This window comes from Neoarius graeffei, chromosome 12 (assembly GCF_027579695.1).
Source record: "Neoarius graeffei isolate fNeoGra1 chromosome 12, fNeoGra1.pri, whole genome shotgun sequence".
Classification (NCBI taxonomy): Eukaryota; Metazoa; Chordata; class Actinopteri; order Siluriformes; family Ariidae; genus Neoarius; species Neoarius graeffei.
The window spans coordinates 62,698,421-62,722,870 of record NC_083580.1 but is presented as its reverse complement, the minus strand read 5'-3'; the positions used below and the strand labels follow the sequence as shown (position 1 = coordinate 62,722,870).

Here is a 24,450-nt window from a genome sequence, read left to right as displayed (position 1 = left end):
AGTTTAATATAAAATAGGAGAATTACATTGATCTTGCTCCTGAATTTACCCGTGATATGCACTTTAAAACTGCAGATCAGGTAATGGGTTAAAACAACACACGCACCATAATGGGGCACCGGATAGTTTTTGTTTATTGTTACAGTTAAAGTTTGAGTTCTATTGAAAAATTATAAATCATTAAAGCATAATGATGATCATAACTATACCTGCTTTTTGATACACTTTGTTAGCCACTTTCCTTTCACTGAACTAGTAAATACATAGTAATAAAAAGGTTATGGTCAGGACAAGTGAAAAATCTTGTTGCTTGTCCGACTGGACAAGTGGATTAAAAAACTAATGTTGAGCATTGCTGGAAAATGGTGAGTGAGAAAAGAAGCTCTTGCTCTTTTGCTTTTAAAAGGTAACAACAAAACGTGATTGTTGTCCCATACATTTTGAGATATGACATTTTACCATTCTAAATTAACCATGCTAGCAGTGTCACTCTGATGTCAGCCTGGCAGACAGCTTCTCACAGGAATAACAAAAGTAAATCATCAACCAACATGTTAAGATAAGAATTACGAAATGCATCACAAATATTTCAATGTAAACACATTTAATGTGTTTCAGGGTGGAGGTTTCCTCAATATGTCAATGTTTAGAAGGTATGCTGTAGATTAAATCCAGTCCGCTGCCAAGTCAGCATTTCGGGCCAATAGCACCACCTATCGTTATGACAAGAATAAAAAAAAAAAAATTTATATATATATATATATATTCTTGTCATTAAAGCATGTGTGTTTGTGTGTTATTGTGTATCTGAGCAGCCAGAGATTTTCTTCTCTGTGATGAGTGAAAGCACCTGGTCTGAGGTTCTGACTGATGGCCAGAGACAACATCTTCGTCAGCTCCTACCACACTTTCCAGAGAATAACAGTTCAGAGCAAGACAGGGTCATTAGTGACCTATTCAAGGGCCAGAACTTCTGCTTTGGAAACCCTTTGCACCTTGCCCAGAAGCTCTTTAGAGGTATTTCTGTTTCACAATCCCACTGATGGATACTGCTACTCATAGAGATCAGCTCTTACCATTGACTCACCATGCTTTTCATATGATAAGACTTACTCTTTCACAAGAGGCATGACTTGGAAGATATGGCAAATATAAACGGATAAAACCTGTTTTTATTTAACAAAGAATAACCTATAATTGTTGATGTGGCGTAGTCTTCTGTAAGGTAATGTTTATTTAAAATGTATGGAAAGAGTCTTCAAGACGGAGTAGTTTACGCTTTCTGAAGTAAATGTTTAAAATGCAGTACCAGTCAAAAGTTTGGACACGCCTTCTAATTCTTTTTTTTTTTTTTTGGGGGGGGGTTGTTTTTTTGTTTTTTTATTAATTTTAAGACAAAATGCCTTTCAGTAATGATAGATGTAATTTCTCTTTACTTATAGCCCGGTCACACCGCCCGAACTTTGCTGGAGCGTTCCTGGAGCGGTGAAAAAAATTCATCACCGCTCATAACCGTTCACCACCGTTTAACAAAAGTTGGCCCCCGTTAAAGCAACGCCGTATACGCTTGGCCACCGCTGATGTTTCTCGAGGGGCCCTCCTACCGCTCCGAAAGTTTTGAGCTGCACAAAATATTGCGAGCGGTGAGGAGGGGGCAATTTTCCGCCCCGGCAAAGTTCACCGCCGCTCCACCAACGCCCAGTCAAAGTTTGGCACCGCTAGACGCAAGTTCGTGGACGTTTGGGTCCGCTAGGCCAACGCAGAAATCTTGAACGCTGGACCACCGCTGCTTCGCCAGCGTTGCCCAGGCGGCGATTAAACGTTGCACAAACTTCGGTGGAGCGGTTGTAAGCGTTTTACGAGCGGACACGGGGTTGCTGGAACGGTGTCAGGCGTTGAAGCAGCTATCCATGGCGGCGATGAACTTTGGTTTGGCGTTGGTATAGAGGTGTCGGAGCGGGACCAGAATTTGGCTATAAATACGGGGAGAAATGGACCAGGAGCTCATTTGGAATCGAGCTGCCGTTGAGTTCAGACCTCATCTATATCGAATTTGCTCAAAGTTACAGTAAAACTGTATCACCATGGATGCTGAGAGACTTGCTATGACTGGTGCACTAGTCCAGCAGCAGAATCAGAACCTCCTCAGATTGCAACAAGCTGTTGACAGAAGGAGAAGAGAGAGAAGAAGGAGAGACAGAGTTGTGTGGGTCAGACAGTGGATACTGAGAAGGCCTGAACATGGACTGTATGACAAGCTGATGATGGAGCTTCTATCAAAAATCTATCAGAACTTGTATCAAAACGATCCGTTCAGCTCCGTAGTCACAAGCGGTATGCCGCTAAACCAACTTTATACCCCCGCCGAGCCAAAGCCCGCATGCGCAGAACGCCGCTATACCAACGCTCGCGTCACCGCTAAACCAACGCTCGCTACCGCTAAACCAACACTAAAGCAACGCCGGCTTCAGCGGTGCACCGCTAAGCCAACGCCCGTGTTTTCGATTTTTTTCCCATTTTGTGCGTGGTGACGAGCGTTGTCGAAATTCGGCCCCCCCTCCCTACCGTTCAAGGAACGCTCCAGCAAAGTTCGGGCGGTGTGACCGGGCTACTAGTTGAATAGTTCTTGACAATGTGGATTACTACAGTTGTGGAATAGGGCTACTTACTGTTTTTTTTATGATTTATTGTTTGATCTCAAACCCATTAAGAAGGTGATGTTCCACTAATTAACTTTTGACGAGGCAGACCTGTTAATTGAAAAGCATTGCAGGTGACGACCTCATGAAGCTGGTTAAGATAATGCCAAGTGTGTAAAGCGTCATCAAGGTAAACATTGGCTACTTTGAAGAATCTAAAATATGAAACATATTTTGCTTTTGTTTAGTGCTTTTTTGTTCGCCACAAAATTCCATATGTGTTCCATATGTTATTTCATAGTTTTGATGTCTTCAGTATTGTTCTCCAATGTAGAAAATAGTCACAATACAGAAAGGCCTATGAATGAGTAGGGGTGTACAAACTTTCGATTGGTACTGTATGAACTGCAGTAACAGGAGGTAACTTGTTTCACAGATGTCCCACAGCATTAAGTGTAACTGTAAATAGATAAAAGTACGATGTATTCTTAAATAAGTAATCACTGCTACCACTAATTACTGCTTTCACACATTGTCAGTTGACTTGGATGGGAACAGGCCAAAACAACCAACTATAGTGCAAAACATTACGCGTGTGCAAGGGTAGCTCCATGCTGAAGGTGTAGATTTCATCCTAATTATATCATTTAATAGTTCTGGGATTTTAATCACTTGTACCATTAAGTGATTTTAGACTTTTGCACATTTTATTCACATTTGTAAATTACAGTGATCTCATGGTGTAGTCCTTTTCATTTGAATTGAATCTTTGTATGTACACACAACCATCTGCATTATAACATTGCTTAAAAATCTGCTCTTTAGATGGCTACTTTAACCCAGAAGTGGTCAAGTACAGGCAACTCTGCACAAAGTCCCAGAAAAAGCGTCAAATCTACTCTCTTCAGCAGTACTACCACAAGCTGCTCAAGCAAATCCTCATCTCCAGAAAGGTATGTTAAACAAGCTGACGATAGAAAAATATATGTAAATGAAATTCATTTTAAATTAATATTCCTTCTTCTATTGTGTGGTATCCTTGTTTTATTTCTGGGCAGGAGTTGTTGGATATGGCTGTTCGCAGTGGGCCTGAGCTGGCAGTGAAACGGCGTTACCCTCCTCCTTCGCACAGAGAGGAGCGAGAGCAGCGCGTGAGGAGCAGAGTGAGCCGTATACTACGGGAGGTAAAGACCGAGTGTGGGGATAGCAACGTGTCGTCTGATGAAGATGGTGAGTCTGATGAAATGTAGTCTCTACCATGTGTTTCCAAAGCGGCTACAGGTTAGAGGAAGCAGAATAAGTTAGAAGAATCAGAGCACCTGCAAGAAGAATTGCAACACTTGTTAGAAGAAGCAGAGCACATTCGTGAGAAGAATTAGAATATGGGCTACAAGAAGCAGAACACTCTGTTTCCCACAGGTCTGAAATATACTTGTTGTGGCAGAGATGCCTACTAGTACGGATTGGCCGTATTTTGTACGGAAAAGTTACGTAAATACGATGTTACGGCAAACAGTGTTATTCTGTACGAAATTATTATAAAGTCTTAAAAAATTCCAGTGAGTTGTTTTTAAATGTCCAAGCGACTTTTTCAATCCATGCGCGATTCATGGCTAGGCTATTTTATTTTGACGACAACTACACATGCTGTGTGTGACATGCGTAGATTCCGCACATGCTGTGTGTGACATGCTCAGATTCCGCACATTTATTTGCGCTATTTTCGATACGGTAGAATGGCCATGCATTACACCCAGTCAAAAGGGCAATGGATACGCGCACTGCAAACTGTGTAGAACTGACATTAACATCACTCATGGTGGTCGCAATGACTGCACGCAGCATGTCAACTACAAAAAACATATGGAGTATGTTGAAATGGCGAGTCAGGCGGAAAGTAAATCTGGGGGTATCCAGCAGTTTTTTACGAAATCTGTGGATGAAAAGACACGGAACGTGACACGTGCTGAAGCGGTGATGGTTGACCTATGCTTGGAGTTGAACTTGCCAATTAGTGCCATGAAATGTGAGTTAAACTTATTCAGTTTCTTTTTACATGTATGATTTTTATTCACTGAAATATCAAACACTGGCTGTACTTCTTTAATTCAAAGTCTTTTCAGTGTTGCAAGTGCAAATGTACATGTAGTATGATCAAAAATAGAATTTTATGATTAGTGCTGTTGGGATTGTGGCAAAAAATGGATCATTCCACTGTTTTAAATACAATTATAAATGTCATTTTATTCAATGTCTCTTCTGAAGCGTTATGCTGAAGTATTTATATATTGGGACATTAAGATAACAATGTCGGACTCTCTTTGGCATGAAATAAGAAATTTTTTTTTAATTTTATTAGAATCTGTTAACAGGTAGAACATTTTGCCAGGCAATATAATATAATACTTTTGAGGAGTTACATTCAATACCAATGACTGGTAGTCAACCGTAATGTCTGCAAACAGGGAACACTATTGTATTTATAAAAATGTGATGTATTGTATGCTCTAGAAATTTGTTGAGTGGAAATTCAGTTGAGATGGCTGCTCACGTTTTGTTTATTCAATTCACACAACAGTTCTTTTTAATAATTTAAATGTTAAACATATTGGTATATACACCTCTTATAATGGAAATGCGCATAAATTAATGTTACTGAAAGTTATTCCAAAATACTGAAAAATGTTTTCAAGAATACTGAAATTCAAAATTTGGGGTAGGCATCTCTGTTGTGGTAGCTGGTGGAAAGGGCGGTGGTTGACAAAACACGGTTAGGTCACGGATTATGGAAATATCATAAAGGATGCAAAATGCGGCATGCTTACGGATTTTAATACGGATGCTAGTAATTTATAGATTGGTCACGGACGTTTAAGTATATTACGGATTTCATATGGGTGGTTAATTTTGCGGATGTTGCTACAAGTCTACGGAATAATGACACGAACATCACAAAGATTATCTCCACGATGACATTACCTGCCAATGGTAGCTACATGATTGAGGTAGAAGCGGCAGATAAAGTCGAGCCAATACTAACTAATCAGCAGATGAGTCTTTTAATAAGAAATGTGGAACATCTAATAATATACAGGGAACACAACTCTGAAATGCCATTTTTGCCAAAAGGGGGTGAAGTTTACATATTTCACCCAAAGAATGATGTACAAAGTAGGGATTGGATAGTAAATGGTCACAGGTAAATTCTAATAAAAAAAAAAAAGATACAAAATACAGAGTGGGTACGGATATTAACTAATTAGTAATTTACGGATTGGTCACCGACGTTTCAGCATATTATGGATTTCATATGGATGATGCATCACGGATAAGACAAATTAAGAAGTCTAAAACAATTAAATGGACTGCCGAAGTTCATAATTAAAATAACTTGCCTGCATTTATATGTTTATTAATTTACTATTGATATTTCACGGAAAATGTCACACATCCGTGAATAAAAGATCCGTAGTTTGTATCCTATTTTTTATTTTCCATCAATCCGTATTCCGTGACTCATCCGTATTTTGTAAACGGTGCGAAAGGGCTGCCGTTACCTGAACACACAAAGTAATGTCCCACCCAAACAAAGTCAGGAAATGTGTGGGAAACATTGACACTCATTAGAAATCAGAACACTTGTTACAAGAATCACATCACATCACATCACATTATCTCTAGCCGCTTTATCCTTCTACAGGGTCGCAGGCAAGCTGGAGCCTATCCCAGCTGACTACGGGCGAAAGGCGGGGTACACCCTGGACAAGTCGCCAGGTCATCACAGGGCTGACACATAGACACAGACAACCATTCACACTCACATTCACACCTATGGTCAATTTAGAGTCACCAGTTAACCTAACCTGCATGTCTTTGGACTGTGGGGGAAACCGGAGCACCCGGAGGAAACCCACGCGGACACGGGGAGAACATGCAAACTCCACACAGAAAGGCCCTCGCCGGCCCCGGGGCTCGAACCCAGGACCTTCTTGCTGTGAGGCGACAGCGCTAACCACTACACCACCGTGCCGCCCCTGTTACAAGAATCATCAGCTATAAACAGAAAACTCATTAAAATAATTTTTAGTTGAGTCATACTTCTTAGAAGAAACAGATCATCACTGGAAGAACCAGAACACTTTATAGACAAATTAAAACAGTTGTTAGATTAATAAAAAAATTTTGTTTGCCATACTTGTAGACACAGCCTCTTGGCTGTCAACGCCTCCATCCCCGTCTTCTCCGACACCGACAGTCTCTCTCAGGGTTTTGCCCAGTCTCTCCACCCAGGACATGAAAACTATAGGTGAGTGTCATATCCTATGTCCACTCTCATCTTATATCGGCTAATATTGGCAAATTGAGAGTCTCTCTCTCTCTCTCCATACAGATAAGCCTGAGCTGGGAGAGAAAGACTTGAGAGCCATGCTGAGAAGACATAGAGAGAAGAGGAAACGACAGCCAGTTAGTTTATTCAAACTTCTAATCACTGCATCTGCACCATTGCTATAACACATCATCTGAAATGTTCTGTTAGTTAGATTGTGTAGCAGAGGTGAGCAAATTTATCGAATAAGGCCAGTGTGGAGAAAACCACCTAATTTAACAAACATTTCCATTGATCCTAGTACATTTCCTCTGAAATGTTAGCAACTAGGGCGGCATGGTGGTGTAGTGGTTAGCGCTGTCACCTCACAGCAAGAAGGTCCTGGGTTCGAGCCCCGGGGCCGGCGAGGGCCTTTCTGTGTGGAGTTTGCATGTTCTCCCCGTGTCCGCGTGGGTTTCCTCCGGGTGCTCCGGTTTCCCCCACAGTCCAAAGACATGCAGGTTAGGTTAACTGGTGGCTCTAAATTGACCGTAGGTGTGAATGTGAGTGTGAATGGTTGTCTGTGTCTATGTGTCAGCCCTGTGATGACCTGGCGACTTGTCCAGGGTGTACCCCGCCTTTCGCCCGTAGTCAGCTGGGATAGGCTCCAGCTTGCCTGCGACCCTGTAGAACAGGATAAAGCGGCTAGAGATAATGAGATGAGATGTTAGCAACTATTATCTAGTACATTTACAAAGCAGCTTCCATTACAGTACATTTTCTCCACTTAATAAAATATTTAGGATCATCCTGACTTGATGACATCGGACTTGCACCTTGGTGACATCATGTCACGAGTAAATATAGGCAGAAAAGGATCCAGTATAGGTGAGATTCATGAGCAGATTTGTTTGTAAACTGTTACATTTTCTTAATCTCATGGATCGAGGTAATTTCTGTAATGTGCATTATTATTCCTGCATGTAGCCTTAATTGACTTGGCCTTGTCAAAGAAAAAGATGAGGGAAGAGAAAAGGAGGAAGAAGATGCGGCCTATTAAAACCGAAGCTGACGACGGCTGTGAGGGTCAGACACCAGCAGCCTCGTTGTCTGCCACCATTAGCGACAGCACACCTGCTCTTCTGCAGAGCGTTAAGGAAGAGTGAGCATGTCCTCCAGCACACACGGTTACCAGAGTTTGCAGCTTAAGTTAACAGACTGATTAATGTGTTTTCTGTTCATTACAGAGCTATGGAGGAGTCTCAGAACAGCCCTGACACAGTGGAGGAAATAGCCATTAGCTTCTTTCATCTGTTGGAAGACATCCTTAGACAGGAGAATCTGGCATCCTCGTCACTGGTATAATCACTAAAAATGCTTTGAGCAACTACTGTTGCTCTTTATGAACACAGTTACTACACAGATAACAACACGGGTAGGAAAAGTCAAGCACTGCTTTCAGGGTTGGTCTTCTGGGCATGCATCAGTAGAAGATGTGAATAATTTCTGTCTAAGGTGGTTAGTCATCATTTTAAGCTTTTAGTAAAATTACACACTCAAATCTGAGCAAACTAGCAAATAAAAGCTACAAGAGAAGTCAAGCCTGCTCTGATAATTACCGTATATAATTTGTGTTAAAGCTGGGTGATGTGACATTTAATATCATTGTCATGGTAAATTGTGGCACAGTACACTTTTCAGAAACATGGATATTTTTTCAGGATATTAAAAAAAAAGTTTAATTACAAACTGACTAGAAGCAGCTTATTTAATGAAAAAAAATGTACTTAAAAATCTACTCTTGAATGTATACAGGTTTCATTTTTTTTTTCATTTTTATATAAAATAATTTATTTTGTGGACTTACAAATCATATTTTTTGAATGCAGTAATATTATATTTCTGACAGTTATTGTGTAGAAACAAAGTTTATTGAGAATCATATGTTGGTTTTGTCATCACCTGTCCTAATTTGTATGTTTGTAAATGTCGTATTTAAAAACCCCATCACTTACTTATGCTTGAGTGGCATGGCTGTCTGGAAGTCTTGAACAGAAGCCAATTGAATATGTTAATTTGAATATTAGGAAACATCCCCCCCACACACACACAGTTCCCTGATCTGTTCATCTGTTTTGTTTATCTAGGACTTTAAAGGAACAGTCCACCGTATTTCCATAATGAAATATGCTCTTATCTGAATTGAGACGAGCTGCTCCGTACCTATCCGAGCTTTGCGCGACCTCCCAGTCAGTCAGACGCAGTCAGACGCGCTGTCACTCCTGTTAGCAATGTAGCTAGGCTCAGTATGGTCAACGGTATTTTTTGGGGCTGTAGTTAGATGCGACCAAACTCTTCCGCGTTTTTCCTGTTTACATAGGTTTATATGACCAGTGATATGAAACAAGTTCAGTTACACAAATTGAAACGTAGCGATTTTCTATGCTATGAAAAGTCCGCACTATAATGACAGGCGTACTAACACCTTCTGCGCGCTTCGGCAGCGCATTGATACGGAGCTCAGATATCAATGCGCTGTCGAAGCGCGCAGAAGGTGTTAGTACGCCTGTCATTATAGTGCGGACTTTCCATAGCATAGAAAATCGCTACGTTTCAATTTGTGTAACTGAACTTGTTTCATATCACTGGTCATATAAACCTATGTAAACAGGAAAAACGCGGAAGAGTTTGGTCGCATCTAACTACAGCCCCAAAAAATACCGTTGACCATACTGAGCCTAGCTACATTGCTAACAGGAGTGACAGCGCGTCTGACTGCGTCTGACTGACTGGGAGGTCGCACAAAGCTCGGATAGGTACGGAGCAGCTCGTCTCAATTCAGATAAGAGCATATTTCATTATGGAAATACGGTGACTGTTCCTTTAAACATTGCAACAGTGATGGAAAATCATACCATATATGCCATCAGGCTCATTATTGACTCATTATTCACTATATACGCTTAATAGGCATGTTATGTTGTAATGTTAAAACCCCTTTGATATCCTGTCTTGCAGATTGAGGAGAAGGTACAGCAGTGGCAGGCCTCTGCTGCTAGTGCACTCAATCCCTGGTTCTCCATGACCCCCTGCTGGTCAGAGCTAATAATACCGGCACTACAGTTCTTAGCTGGGGAGAGTAAGTGTACGTTAATGCAGAGGTTTGTGTTTCTTGAAAATGCTGCTGGGAGGATTATTTTAAGGTGGCGGGGGGTTTATTTATTTGTTTGTTTGGTTTTTTTTAATTAATCTCTTGCAGCTGGCTCTATGGCTTTACCGAGTGGCTTCACTCCATATGTGGAATTCAGAGAGCTCACCCAACAGTGGAAATGGATTGGTAAGACGATTTTTCTCTTTTTTTGTTTTTCACGATGACCACTAAAAATATTGCAACAGCGGAAAAGTTTCAACGTTCAAAAAGTTTCTGGCTCTAGATTTACTAAAACGTTTTTCTTTTTATGTGCAAGAGTTGTTCAACAATCTCAGATATTGATTGTAGTTACAATGCAGACATCTTAAGAAAGAAATCACTTTCTTTCCCTGGTGTCACTTGGTTATTTAGCTAATAATATAGTCGCAAACTCACGTTGGATTTTTTTTTTTTATTGGCCTGTTATGTCATGGAAAGTCTGACCAACTGAAACATTTGGCGAATTGGTTGGGTAAAATAGTTTAATTTTTTTAATCTAATCTGTTATTTTCATGTCCTAGATACACTTCCTTATTTGTTTGTGCTTTTCTGCTCATTTTTTCAGGACCCACTCAGGACAGTGAAAAGGATCTCGGTGCTCTTTGCATGCTTTGGTTGGAATCAAAAGACCATGTTGTAGTCAAGGTATTTTTGTGTGTACCACCAGTACTGGAACTTTTGGCACTCAAGTACTGTACATGTGCTTTTTCCAGCTTACGTCACCATCCTCTCGCTGGGTAACATGGCTTAAAAATTGTACGCTCGTTTCTTTGAAAAATTTAGTTACACCACTGGTCCAGGTCCACAGGTTCTTTTTTGGTTATTGCTTTGTGTATCATACAATTTGGAATGTTATGAATGGCTCTGGAATCTCCATATACTGTATCTGCTGTGTTTTTTATTTTTTTTTTAACAGCAAGAAGGGGAAGAAGCAGCAGAATTGACTCCTCCAGCTCCCAGAGTGTGAGTAAGCTTTCAGGGACAGCCTCTTTTAGTATTATTCTATCTTGTGTTGAAACAAAATACCTTTCATTACCTTTTTGTGTGTGGGTGGGTGTTTTTTAAATTATTGGCCACTCTGTTCTTATTCCAGGTGGACTGATTATGTGGTGAGGCCCAGCACAGGAGAGGAGCGGCATGTCTTTCAAGAACAGGTATGTATTTATCCTCTACTTATGCAAGGTGTAGTGCTGCAAAATTTTGAAGTATGTTGCTGTGCAAATAAAACAATTGAACTCTTTATTCATGTCTCTGACATAGGAGCAGCAACGGTATGACCAGCCTCACAAAGCCTTCACCTTCCGTATGCATGGCTTTGAGTCTGTGGTGGGGCCAGTCAAAGGAGTTTTTGATAAGGAGACCTCCCTCAACAAAGCCCGTGAGCACTCACTGCTGCGCTCTGACCGTCCAGCTTACGTCACCATCCTCTCGCTGGGTAACATGGCTTAAAAATTGTACGCTCGTTTCTTTGAAAAATTTAGTTACACCAGTGTCAAATATCATACCAGAATTAATGTGTGTAGTCAATATCATCCCTTCATCTACAAATTTCTGTAGTTCTGTGTCACTTTTGAAGTGAACAGATTGTTTCTAAACCATTGTTTGTATGTTGGGGTTGCGTGTTGATATTTAACTATCAAAGTTCAACGATTCAAAGTTATCATTTATCAAAGTAAGCTTCGAACAAGCACTAAATTTGTGCCCATACACCCATGAGAATTGGTATTTTATCACAAGTCTGTACACACAGCTGGACACAATGTTAGTTAAGTTAAAGTTAAAGTCCTTCCCACGCCATGTGGCGCATCGGGCGGCACCGATCTCCGTTTCCACAGCCCTCGGCCTCTCGCCTATTACATAGCTAGGGTTACAGTGGGGGGCTAGTCCTCTGGTAACCACGAGAGTTTAATGGACACAATGGCCATTGATAAATCCCGCATGTTCAAAATGGATGTTCGTGCACAGCCACACTCATTTGCATAAAGATATACCATCAAATCTCCATATATGTCAAACAACTTCCCTTTTAAAAGCACAGTAGTCTGCTCACAGTGCTGCTTGCTTCAGATGACTTTGAACATACCAAAAGGTCTAAATAAATATGTAAATAAATAAATGTATGTGGGCGGCACGGTGGTGTAGTGGTTAGCGCTGTCGCCTCACAGCAAGAAGGTCCGGGTTCGAGCCCAATGGCTGACGAGGGCCTTTCTGTGTGGAGTTTGCATGTTCTCCCCGTGTCCGCGTGGGTTTCCTCCGGGGTGCTCCGGTTTCCCCCACAGTCCAAAGACATGCAGGTTAGGTTAACTGGTGACTCTGAATTGACCGTAGGTGTGAATGTGAGTGTGAATGGTTGTCTGTGTCTATGTGTCAGCCCTGTGATGACCTGGCGACTTGTCCAGGGTGTACCCCGCCTTTCGCCCGTAGTCAGCTGGGATAGGCTCCAGCTTGCCTGCGACCTTGTAGAACAGGATAAAGCGGCTAGAGATAATGAGATGAGATGAGATAAATGTATGTAATGGCAGCACGGTGGTTTAGTGGTTAGCACTGTCGCCTCACAGCAAGAAGGTCCTGGGTTCGAGCCCAATGGCTGACGAGGGCCTTTCTGTGTGGAGTTTGCATGCTCTCCCCGTGTCCAAAGACATGCAGGTTAGGCTAATTGGTGGCTCTAAATTGACCGTAGGTGTGAGTGTGAGTGTGAATGGTTGTCTGTGTCTATGTGTCAGCCCTGTGATGACCTGGCGACTTGTCCAGGGTGTACCCCGCCTCTCACCCATAGTCAGCTGGGATAGGCTCCAGCTTGCCTGCGACCCTGTAGGACAGGATAAAGCAGCTAGAGATAATGGATGGATGGATGGATGGATGGATGGATGGATGGATGGATGGATGGAATAAATGTATGTAAGTTCTATTTTCCCAATTGCATTAGGATTGAGATCAACTAAAACCACACTGGACAAACGAAATTGACTGATGATCCATTTCTCACTTGCAACATAGCATTGCCAGTGGTGCAAAAAAACACATTACTTTTGCAAAGCTGCATGAGACAAACCTTCAAAGAAGGCATAACCCCAATTGATCTTTAAATATTAATTTTCGAAGATTTTACTTTACATTCCGTCTGTTATCTGTCTGGATCTTGCGAGTTCCCCAAAATCAGTGATTGCTCTGTTGTGCTGATATGATGGATAGTATGTGATATAGAAGCTCAGCATTGTCAGTTTACCTGTTAATACACTTTTCCATCACTAGCATACGCATGGTCAGGGGTGTCTGGAAATATGCACGTATCCTAACACATGAGCAAAACTTGATAAAATCTCACTCGGTGCATAGAACCTTTCGTACACACAGTTTATGCATATACATGGTTGAAAATTAGGCCCTAGATCCTAAATTGATAATTTGAGTAGCTGGTGTACCAGTAAAGTAAAAACTCCAGTGTGCTAACACTTTTACCTGGAAGTTCAATTAAACAGATTAAAAAAATGCCTCTAGTTTATCGTTCATGTTGAGCCTACCTCTTCTGTGTTCTCAGTGCGGGATGCAGCTGCCAGACTGCCCAATGGTGAAGGCACCCGAGCTGAGATCTGTGAGCTGCTAAAAGACTCTCAGTTCTTGGCTCCTGACGTCACCAGCGCGCAGGTCCAAACCCCACTCTACACTGATCTCTGGCTACCTGTTTTCCTGGTTTATTTCAAGGTCTAAATTATCCAACTTTATGCTTAATTACAGGTGAATACAGTTGTTAGCGGTGCTCTAGACCGCCTGCACTATGAGAAGGACCCATGTGTGAAATACGACATTGGTCGCAAGCTGTGGATCTACCTGCACCGTGACCGGAGTCAGGAGGAGTTTGGTAATCCCTGAACAACATATGTAACAGTTGCTGAAACTTGCTCTGCACTGAGGGCAATGTGAGAGATGAAATGTGACAACAGGATGTCCCTCCAAGCCTCAGATGTAAATGAAAAGAAGATTGTAAGCAGCGGCCTGTGTGCTTTAATCATCCTGCAGAAGGACAGTCAGATTTACAGAACAGAGAGATGTTGTATAAGGATGGAATGGAAAAGCAAGTAGTTACAAAGAACCAGGTTAAAATGATGGTGTAGTGCTATATTACCTGTTACTAAGGATCGGCAATATGACATTTATATTGTGAAATTTCCGTCACATAATGCTCTGAATATTGCAGGGATGAGAGTTTTCTGCTTTTTGGCGGATTTCCGCTTTTTCCGAGTAAAAAACGAGCTTTTTATATTATGCCAAATCCGTTGAGAATTTTTTTTTTTTTTAAATTAATTTCAGGGGGTTGGGGTATGTTCCTTCATGCTGTTCAAACTTTATTAACTCCAACGATGTTTACACATTATTTGTAAGTCGCCATCTTTAGTCTCGTTTAATCTCGTTCAATGTGATGTAAAATTCGTGTTATCTACATTGTTATTGGTCAAAACATTGATTTCGAGACCATAATAGCCAATCAAAACAGTTTTTACAAAGACACCCACATCCGCTTTCTTTTATCAAAACTTACACATGTTCGTGAGCTGCATATCAAAAATACTTTCCTCTAATCGGCGTTTTTTTTCTCAAGATGCCGAATACCACCGGCGCGGGAACCGGGGGTGCGGGGGGTGCGGCAGCACCCCCTGGTGGTGGACCCTCAAAACTGACGTGAACATAAAACAAAACTTACGTGAAAATATATTTGTTTATTTATTTGTTTTCATTTGGCTCTGCTGATTTTATATGTCATGTTTTAGATGTAGGATGATGAGGGCTACATTTTAGTTATTTAAAAAAGGATTTAATTAAAACTTATAACTTAATATGTAGCCTAGTGGACCATCAGAATTTTTTTTGTCGTGACGTTGACGTTCAGCTTTTCAGCGCGCGAAATTACAACAGGAAGCGAGTACGAGTCGACCGTCTGTAGAGAAGAGTAAGAGTTAGTTAGTTGATACTTAATAGTTACTATGTCTCAGAAGAGAACCGTGTGGATTTAAGTGGAATAATTGCGAGAAGTCATATGATCAAGACAGCGTTTTAAGGTAAGGCCATTTGGTTATTAATTTTGCCCGCTGTGTCGTGTTCACTTGAGCCTATTTGGTATGCCTTGAACAAGTGCAGGTGTTGCTAGCATCGTGCTTTGAAGTTGACTCAGATGTAACTACAGTCTTAAAAAATGTTCGTTTAAAACGGTGTGTCCATGCTCATCATGTTTTACTTTTACTTTTCTTAATGGAGAGTGTGAAATACCGCTGCATCACTTTTATGAGTGATTTTTGCAATAGAACACTAAGTGTCACTAACCCATAGTAGTAGGATGAGTGGGTTCATGGATTTCGGTCTGTTGATTGAGAGAACCATGGTGTTTGTGTTGTTCCAGCGAGAGTGTTGTTCTGTTTCATATGTGTGTGTGTGCGTGCGTGCGACTAACTACTGTATTTGAAATGCACACTCGCTTGACTGGATCTGGGTATGTAAGGCTGTAATCGGGTGGAATCCACGTCTCCTTCAGTTTATCTAGAGCAGATGTAAAACCTGCGACTGTTAAACCACAGCTGTGCGCTTCTGCTTCTAAAATAACCTGTCCTTCGTAATCGTGTTAACTGAGAATTGTCATTGACATACAGGCTTCAGATTCTTCCGTCATCACTCAAAAAAAAAAAAACGTCGTTTTTACGGATTAGGCCTATAAGTAGTAGGCAGTTTAACGAAATATTGCAATTGCAAGCTTAAAAGGATTTCGGACGCCTGATTGGTTAAAATGCAGGAAATTGCATCTAAGAAATACAAAATTTTCTGGGGGAGGACCCCCAGACCCCCCTTCAAAAAAATGTCCCAGGTCACGTCACAGCACCCCCTGCCGACAATGTCTTCCCGCGCCGCTGCCGAATACTATTGACAAGCAAGATGAAGCGAAGGTACGTGAAATTGATGCTGGTATAAAAAACAAGTTTAGCAAAGCAAAAGGAAAGCAAGAGAGGAGTGTGAGAGAGAGCGCAGAAGAGAGCCAGGTTAGAGCATGTAAAAACACAGGAGGAGCTGGCTAATGAAAGAAAAAGGAAAAAAGAGAGGACTGATAAGCTTTTGTCTTTGGCCAAGAAGCTGAAGTCTAAATGATCAAATGAAGATTTGTTTCAAAAATAACTGGGAACTGTAAATAACTTTTAACTGTAAAAAGTGTAAATGGACATTTTCCTTTTGAAGAAAACATACAAGTGATGTGGACAATAAGATAAAGACAGTCCCCATAAAATATGCATTTGTTTGATCCAATACATTGAATATATGATTTGAATTATAGCTGACAGTGTTGATAACTATATAACTTTAAAGTTTAAATAGACATTGTGAAGAAATCATATACAAGTAATGTGGACATTAGGAAAAGGTCAGTTTCCATAAGATATGAAATGTTTTTATTTAATTCAATATATTGAATATATGAAAATTTGAATTATTAATGGAACTGTAAATAACTATGAATTTTAATCGACATTTTTTTAGAAAAACAAGTGATGTTGACAATGAGTAATAACCAGTCCCCTTAAAATGTAGATATTATTTTGAATTAATGCAATACACACATATTGATTTTGATACATATTGTTCTATATAATAGTGTTTTTATTTCAATAAGTATTAAAATAGGCATCAGGTGTTTTAATTAACTACAGCTCAGATTGCAGGAAATAGGGTGTGTAAGGTCTCATTTTGAAAAAAAATTCCCGGGGGGTGTCCCTTATTACAGATTTTCTGCTTTTTTCATCAGCACCCACTCTCATCCCTGATATTGCTGGTATTATTTATGCCACTCAGGCGGCACGGTGGTGTAGTGGTTAGTGCCGTCACCTCACAGTAAGAAGGTCCGGGTTCGAGCCCCGTGGCCGGCGAGGGCCTTTCTGTGCGGAGTTTGCATGTTCTCCTCGTGTCCGCGTGGGTTTCCTCCGGGTGCTCCGGTTTCCCCCACAGTCCAAAGACATGCAGGTTAGGTTAACTGGTGACTCTAAATTGACCGTAGGTGTGAATGTGAGTGTGAATGGTTGGCTGTGTCTACGTGTCAGCCCTGTGATGACCTGGTGACTTGTCCAGGGTGTACCCCGCCTTTCGCCCGTAGTCAGCTGGGATAGGCTCCAGCTTGCCTGCGACCCTGCAGAACAGGATAAAGCGGCTAGAGATGATATGAGATTTATGCCACTGATCATCTTCACTGGTACTCAGAATAATGAATCAATTACTGACTGAATATTAAAATCTGTGTACTAGTTGTTTCATTCTTAAATAATCCATAAATTATTTGATTTAGTGTATTAAAATATTGTATTGCGTATTTATAATGCACCACATCATTGACCTTTTGCGTTGTATTGTTACATGTGACAGTAGGAGGAGCCTTAAAAGGGTGATTTCTAACTTTTTTTTTTTCTTTCCAAGATTTCTAACTGTCTGTCATATAATACTTTGGGCATGTGAAAGCCTACATACGGCCTGGTACAGTAGCTGATATTTGACCTTTGATTAGCAGTTTGATTTCCTGCAGTGTTCTTATTTATTTTCAGTATGTCAGCCTATCATGGTTCATTAGCTTATTGTTGATGATGAGGTGCTCTTTCTGTGCAGAGAGGATCCACCAGGCTCAAGCAGCTGCAGCCAAGGCACGAAAAGCTCTGCAGCAGAAACCCAAACCAACCCCTAAGCCTGTAAGTCCCACTGCACAGTTTTCATGAAGCAGTTTGTTTCCAATCGAGCTACTGTCAGTAATCGAGCTAAGGGTCCCAGCAGGGGTGCCAGAGAAATCCAATCCTACATGCACACAAGGAAATCGAGCTATTGTGTGAGGTACATTGTGCACCCGAGCCACAGGTGGCGCTACACGCCCCATCGTATTGGTACACTTCCGGTTGTCATCATGAAGAAGAGCTATTCAAGAGTATAAACAAAGTTATACATTGCTCCAGAAGTGCACGTTTCTGCTCGCCATTTTCTCTTCTTCGTTCGTTCGTTCGTTCTCCTTGTTCCTCCTGACCTCTTCTGCTGCTCGCTACTACTACTGTTGTCATGCCGACCGAGGCTGTTGTGTTTCCCGCTTGTGGTCTCGTCACTCGTCACTTCCGGAAGGGGCAGTGCTGAAGTAAGTAGCTCGACTACGTAGCTCGATAGGGTTTACATGCACTAAGTAGCTCGGCTACAATCGCATAATCTAGGTCGCGTAGCTCGATTACGAGAAATCCAGTTCGGTTCGATTTCAGCCGAGCTAAGGTGTTTCCATGGCATTTAGAACTTCGATTTCAGTCGAGCTACGGCAGAAATTCGATTTTCTCTATGTGCATGTAAACGCACTGACAGACTGTTCATTAGAATTTACACTGCGCATGACTGACAGGTCTGCCTGCGTAGATAGCATAAGGGATCCTTTTATCCAATTCATAATGCTTGCATTCTGTAGATGCCCCAGTGGGAATAGAAAAACGGTATTATGTTTTGTTTTGCTTTGTCAGATGAAAATATTTTTTTAATTGAATGAAATAATGCACAAATAGTTTTATGTCCGTGGAACGAGGGAGGGGCAGTTATGATTACAGTATACAACCTCAAATCAGAAAAAGTTGGGATGGTATGTTGAAGTTAGAACTGAAAACAATGGCTAATAAATAATCTTTCACCTGTATTGCACTCAAAACAGCATGGCAGCACATTTTTTCATGTTGAACCTCAAGAATTTTTTGTTTTTTTCAAACTAATTTAAATTTTGATTTTTGCAACACTTTTCAGAAAGAAGTTGATAGAAAAAAAAGCATTTACTCCTTTATAATGTTGTCATTCCTTCTCACAACACTTGAAAGATGTTCAGGGACTGAAGACACCAAGTGATGAAACATTTCAGGTGTTATTTTGTCCCATTCTTCCTACAAACAGGTCTTAAGGTGTGCAACAGTATGGGGTCGTCATTGTCATTTTTTTATTTCAAATTTCACTTTCTCTATTGGGGCGGCACGGTGGTGTAGTGGTTAGCGCTGTCGCCTCACAGCAAGAAGGTCCTGGGTTCGAGCCCCGGGGCCGGCGAGGGCCCTTCTGTGTGGAGTTTGCATGTTCTCCCCGTGTCCGCGTGGGTTTCCTCCGGGTGCTCCGGTTTCCCCCACAGTCCAAAGACATGCAGGTTAGGTTAACTGGTGACTCTAAATTGACCGTAGGTGTGAATGTGAGTGTGAATGGTTGTCTGTGTCTATGTGTCGGCCCTGTGATGACCTGGCGACTTGTCCAGGGTGTACCCCGCCTTTCGCCCGTAGTCAGCTGGGATAGGCTCCAGCTTGCCTGCGACCCTGTAGAAGGATAAAGCGGCTAGAGATGATGAGATGAGACTTTCTCTATTGGGAACAGATTGGCCAGGCGCCCTCTTCTTCTGCAGCCATGCCTTTGTAACATGTTCAGAATGTGGTTTTGCATTGTCTTGTCGAAATATCCCTAGAAAAGATGTCGTCTTGAAGGCAGAATATATTGCTCCAAAATCTGTGTACTTTTCTTCATTAATGCTGCCATCACAGAAGTGCAACTTACCTTTGCCAACACACGTTTCCACTGTGTGATGGTCCGTCCCAGATGCCTCTGAGCCCAGAGAAGTCAATGGCACTTCTGGACACAACATAAGGCTTCCTTTTTGCACAAAAAAAAAGAAGTTTTAACTGGCATTTGTTGTACCTCTGTATTGTAGTGCTTGTCAAAAGTTTGACAAAGTAATCCCAAGGCCATATGGTTATATGAGTGACAGTTCTTGATGCAGTGCTATCTGAGGGATCAGAGATCACAGGTGTTCAGCTTAGGCTTGTGCCCTTATCCTTTATGCACAGAAATTCCTTCAGATTCCCTGAATCATTTAATGATATGCACTGTTGAGGGTGAAGTATCCAAATCCCTTCATATAGCTTTCTCTGAGGAACATTTTCAATAATGTTCTCATTGCATTTGTTGACAAAAACATGAGTTGGCCTAGTAGTCAGCATGTCCACCTCTCGACCAGGAGATTGTGAGTTCTACTCGCGGTCGGATCATACCAAAGACCATCATAAAAATGGTACCTACTGCCATCTGATGAGACACACCGCAATAAAGATGTGAGTAGGGAGTCAAACTCTTGCGTTTACCAGAGGACTGGCCACCCACTGTAACCCTAGCTATGTAATAGGCGAGAGGCCGTGGGCTACTGAAACGGAGATCGGCGCCGCCCAATGTGCCTTGTGGCATGGGAAGGACTTTGATTTGTTGACAAGCTGGAGATCCTTGTCCCGTCTTTTCTCCTCAAAGGGCCTTTCCTGGATACTGAGTTTGTACCAAATTATTATTACAGTCACCTGTTGATATCACCTGTTTCAAATTACATCATTATTTAATTGTTTTACCTCATTATTAGCCCTAAATTGCGCCCATCCTAACTCGCCTGAAATGTAGGAACGTATGTATCTTAATAAATTAAATGTAGCTGACCAGACAAACATGAAATATCTTGGGTTCATATTGTCTACAAGGAAATACAAGTCAAAGTAAATTTAGAAATCACTGCTTTCTTTTTTTATTTGCATTTTCCATACCGTCCCAAATTTTTCCTGATTTGTGGTTGTACTTCAGAATGTTATGAAACGTGTGATAGTCCTGGATACTGTATATTTGTACACAGGATCTGCCACTGTATTCTACATAATCACGCTGCTTGACACATTCACAGTATGTTGACTCAGTCTGTGTGTATGTGGGGTGTTTTTTGTTTTCTTTTTTGTGTTTTTTTTTTTTAAACACATTTGCACCAAATTCACAATGGACGTGTCCTGCTGGTGTTGTGCCAAATGTCCTTAGTCAGTCTATGCTTGACACATTACAGCTTCATTTCTGTACGAGCTACTAACAGGAGAAAGATGATCATTAATCTGTTTTCCAGCACTTGGTTATCAGTTATGAGAAGGTAAATTCACATTACATTTGAGATATTAACTGTTTTTTTTTTTAATGTTAAATTGTTCATCCAGTAAATCTAGTTCAATAGCCACCAGAATCCCCTACCAACAACCACACACAGCTCTTAGCCAAGCTGATTTTTTTAAGTGTTATTTCTGAACTGGGGTCATCACCTTTCTACAATGACATCGTTCCTTTGCTTATATTATACATCTGCTTGAAATGGTAAACATCTGTGGGCTGAAGATTTGCATATGGTTATATTTGTATTCAGAAGTCTGGAAACAAGGAAGCAGCTGTGAAGAGCAGTACTACAGATGGCCAGAGCTCAGCACCTGAAGGGGTTTCTATGCCTGCTGTCAGCTTACCTCAACCCCCCAGCACACCAACACCAAGCACCCCAGGCACACCAAAATCTCCACTACCCCCTACTGTGTCTACACCAACCAAAGCAGCCGTGCCAGATCCAGTCAAAACCAGTCCAAGGTGGCTAATCCTTACAAATATCCTCATAAATTTGATTTATCTAAATGTATTTAGTTTGAAAGGGGTACTCCAACATTTTCTTTCTTTTCTTTTGAATAGAATTTATATTTATTGCATCTATTGTGCATGGGCTGTTACCACAGTCAAGACTCGATGGGTGTTTCTGTACTAAGATTTACTCAGAACTCACTTAAAAATATATTGATTTGGGGGCGTCATGGCTCAGGTGGATAAGGCACCATACCATAAATCCGGGGACCCGAGGTCATTTCCCGATCTCTCCCGCTCATTTCCTGTCTCTACACTGTCCTATCCAATAAAGGTGAAAAAAATGCCCCCAAAACATCTTGATATATATATATATATATATATATATATATATATATATATATATAGAGAGAGAGAGAGAGAGAGAGAGAGAGAGAGAGAGAGAGATGCAGTGAAGGGCAGTTGTTGAAATTTGTCAAATATTCTTAAATACAAATTCAAAATTACTACTAAATGATTACATTCAAGACAAATGAGAGAAAGTCTTAACATGTCTGGTTCTTAATAAATAGGTATAATAAATTGCTCATGTGGTACAGTTGCTGGAGTATCCCTTTAATTGTATTACCGCACCTGGTGGGAGTGTGGTTAGCATGGGTCTGCACTGAGAGGAAGGTGTTTGGTGATGTCCTAGAGGAGTAATGACTAACATGGCACATCTGAGCGTTGCTGTGATATTTCTGTCTATCTGAGCAGAGAGTTAAGCATGTGCCACGTTGGTGATTATCCCTCTAGCTTGTCCCCACATGTCCCCCGTCATTGCAGATCACATTAAACCACACCCCATCTTCTACAATTATGTTATTGTGCAGAGATTATAAGTGTTTGTTTGTACATGCTCTTTGCAGTGTCCTGCTGGTGTCTCCTCCCTCCATGCCTCAGCTGGGTACTTTACTATCTGCTGCTCAGGTCGCTCCTCAGGCCTCCCAGCAGGCCTCAGTGCAGCCTGCAGCTCGAGTGGTAGCTCATTCCGCTTCAACGGGGTCTCTGCCACAGGTGCGCGTAGTAACTGCTCAGCCTGGCCTTCCGGCTGCTTCTGCAGGCCAGGCAGCCACACTGATCCACCACCAGACCCCCCACCATATCAGACTGCCTGTTAGTGTGGCCCACAGTAAGGGCATTGCCCAGGTGAGATCAACAATCAAGTCACCATTTGTTTAGTCATTTTAGTAATGTTGTAAGTGCTTGGCACTATATCTAAAATCACTTCCTGACTCACACGTGCACTATTTACTTCAGAGGTAGGGGTGTAGCAATACACTCTGGTCATTATTCAATTTGATTTCCAATACCGGCTTCAGAATTTCTATTTGATTCAGTTCTCAATATATTTTGAAGAAACTTTTCGTGAAGAAGTATTATGACTGAAAAGGCTCCTTTTTTAATTCTGAATCAAAAACAATATGCATTTTTGTATAAGTCAGTGTTGTTGTCGAGTCACTAAACCTCGAGTCCGAGTTCAGTCTCGAGTCCCCAGTGGTTAAGTCCAAGTCAATAAAAAAAATTTCAAGTCGAGTCCTAGAACAAGACTCCAACTGCATTATTTGACGGTGGCTGTTTTAGCGCCATTAACATTAGTTTATTCCTGAACATGACGAACAGGTCAGTGTGCATTCTCTTTGTCAGGGAGTGCGAAGTATTCTGTCAGAGATAGTTGGGAGACAGATGTAAGTGCAGAATGTGTGTTTATTAATACAAATGAAGACAGGTAAACAATCCAGAACGGCAGGCAAAATCATAAAACAGTGAAACAGGCAATAGGTTGCGTGAGGCACAAACAGGCTATCGTAGACTCGGCAGAATCAAAGACGAGAAACAGGAAATCAGGGATCAGGAAACCAAACAAGGAAATAAGGCTTGGTAATGTGTCAGCAACACAACTCAATACTTCGCAAAGGAAGTGTTTTTTTTTCACAGTTTTTGTATAGGCGCGCTAATTGCACATTAATCCTGTGCAGGTGCGAGTCCGCTGTCCAGAGCGCACCCGAGAGTTTATCTGATGCACGTGCCAAGGCGCGCAGGTGTGACCAGGGATGAGAATTTTTCCGACTTTTTCAGACCAAAATGATCGTTTTTGAGCGTGCGCGCGCAACATTAAGGTCTGCATCACGCATCTTAGAATGTGCGCGCGCGAGGGAGACTGTGTGCTTGTTCATGTAGCGCATGCCAGACAAAGAGCATCCTGATTGGGTTACTCAGCAAAATAAGCCAATCAGCTTTCAGTGTGGGCGGGCTTTTATCTCTTTTCTCGAGGACCGGAGTTTTCAGCTGAGTTAGCGCAGCCTACAGGATCGGCATGGCAGAGAGAGCACGCGCACGCCCCAAAAAACCAAAGCACAAAACCCACTTCAGCTCAGATTACACAAAAGAATCTCCCTGTCTAATAATAATCTCCCTGTCTAATAATCTCCCTGTCTAATAATAAAGAAAATAAATAAATAAATAAAAATAGCCAAAAATCATTAGCTCCTGGGCCCCGCCCCCCTGGGCCATGGGCCCCGCCCTGGTTTTTTCAGACTTTTTAAATATTTTTCATTCTCATCCCTGTGTGACACTCTTGCACGAAATTAGTACAAAAATTAATGTAGATATAAATATCTTATGCCAAATTATTATGGCCTGTTACAAAAAAATCTGAGTCCTCGTCTCCAATTTACGAGTCTGAATGCAGTTAATACACGAGTTCGAGTCATCAGTGCTCAAGTCCAAGTCAAGTAACGAGTCCTTAAAATTAGGACATGAGTCAGACTCGAGTACTACAAGCATGGTATGAATAAATCAAATATTGCTGCACATAGAGGTTTAATACTGTAAATTGAATATACTGT

The 24,450-nt window shown here is 41.4% G+C and overlaps 1 protein-coding gene across 2 annotated transcripts in view; it reads left to right on the top strand.

The window, feature by feature from the left end:
- Positions 1-24,450, top strand: part of nfrkb (nuclear factor related to kappaB binding protein) — a 40,697-nt gene that overhangs the window by 7,588 nt on the left and 8,659 nt on the right. The window contains exons 3-21 of one of the 2 annotated variants that reach the window (XM_060936172.1): positions 816-1,017; positions 3,465-3,592; positions 3,698-3,869; positions 6,841-6,945; positions 7,030-7,103; positions 7,749-7,833; positions 7,933-8,107; positions 8,193-8,304; positions 9,964-10,084; positions 10,205-10,282; positions 10,701-10,780; positions 11,052-11,098; positions 11,229-11,289; positions 11,396-11,570; positions 13,674-13,780; positions 13,871-13,994; positions 17,765-17,844; positions 21,363-21,574; positions 22,471-22,750. In XM_060936172.1, the coding sequence (XP_060792155.1) occupies positions 816-1,017; positions 3,465-3,592; positions 3,698-3,869; positions 6,841-6,945; positions 7,030-7,103; positions 7,749-7,833; positions 7,933-8,107; positions 8,193-8,304; positions 9,964-10,084; positions 10,205-10,282; positions 10,701-10,780; positions 11,052-11,098; positions 11,229-11,289; positions 11,396-11,570; positions 13,674-13,780; positions 13,871-13,994; positions 17,765-17,844; positions 21,363-21,574; positions 22,471-22,750 (2,418 nt within the window). Of the gene's footprint in view, positions 1-815; positions 1,018-3,464; positions 3,593-3,697; positions 3,870-6,840; positions 6,946-7,029; positions 7,104-7,748; positions 7,834-7,932; positions 8,108-8,192; positions 8,305-9,963; positions 10,091-10,204; positions 10,283-10,700; positions 10,781-11,051; positions 11,099-11,228; positions 11,290-11,395; positions 11,571-13,673; positions 13,781-13,870; positions 13,995-17,764; positions 17,845-21,362; positions 21,575-22,470; positions 22,751-24,450 lie in introns of both variants that reach the window. The other variant, XM_060936171.1, reaches the window with a different exon arrangement.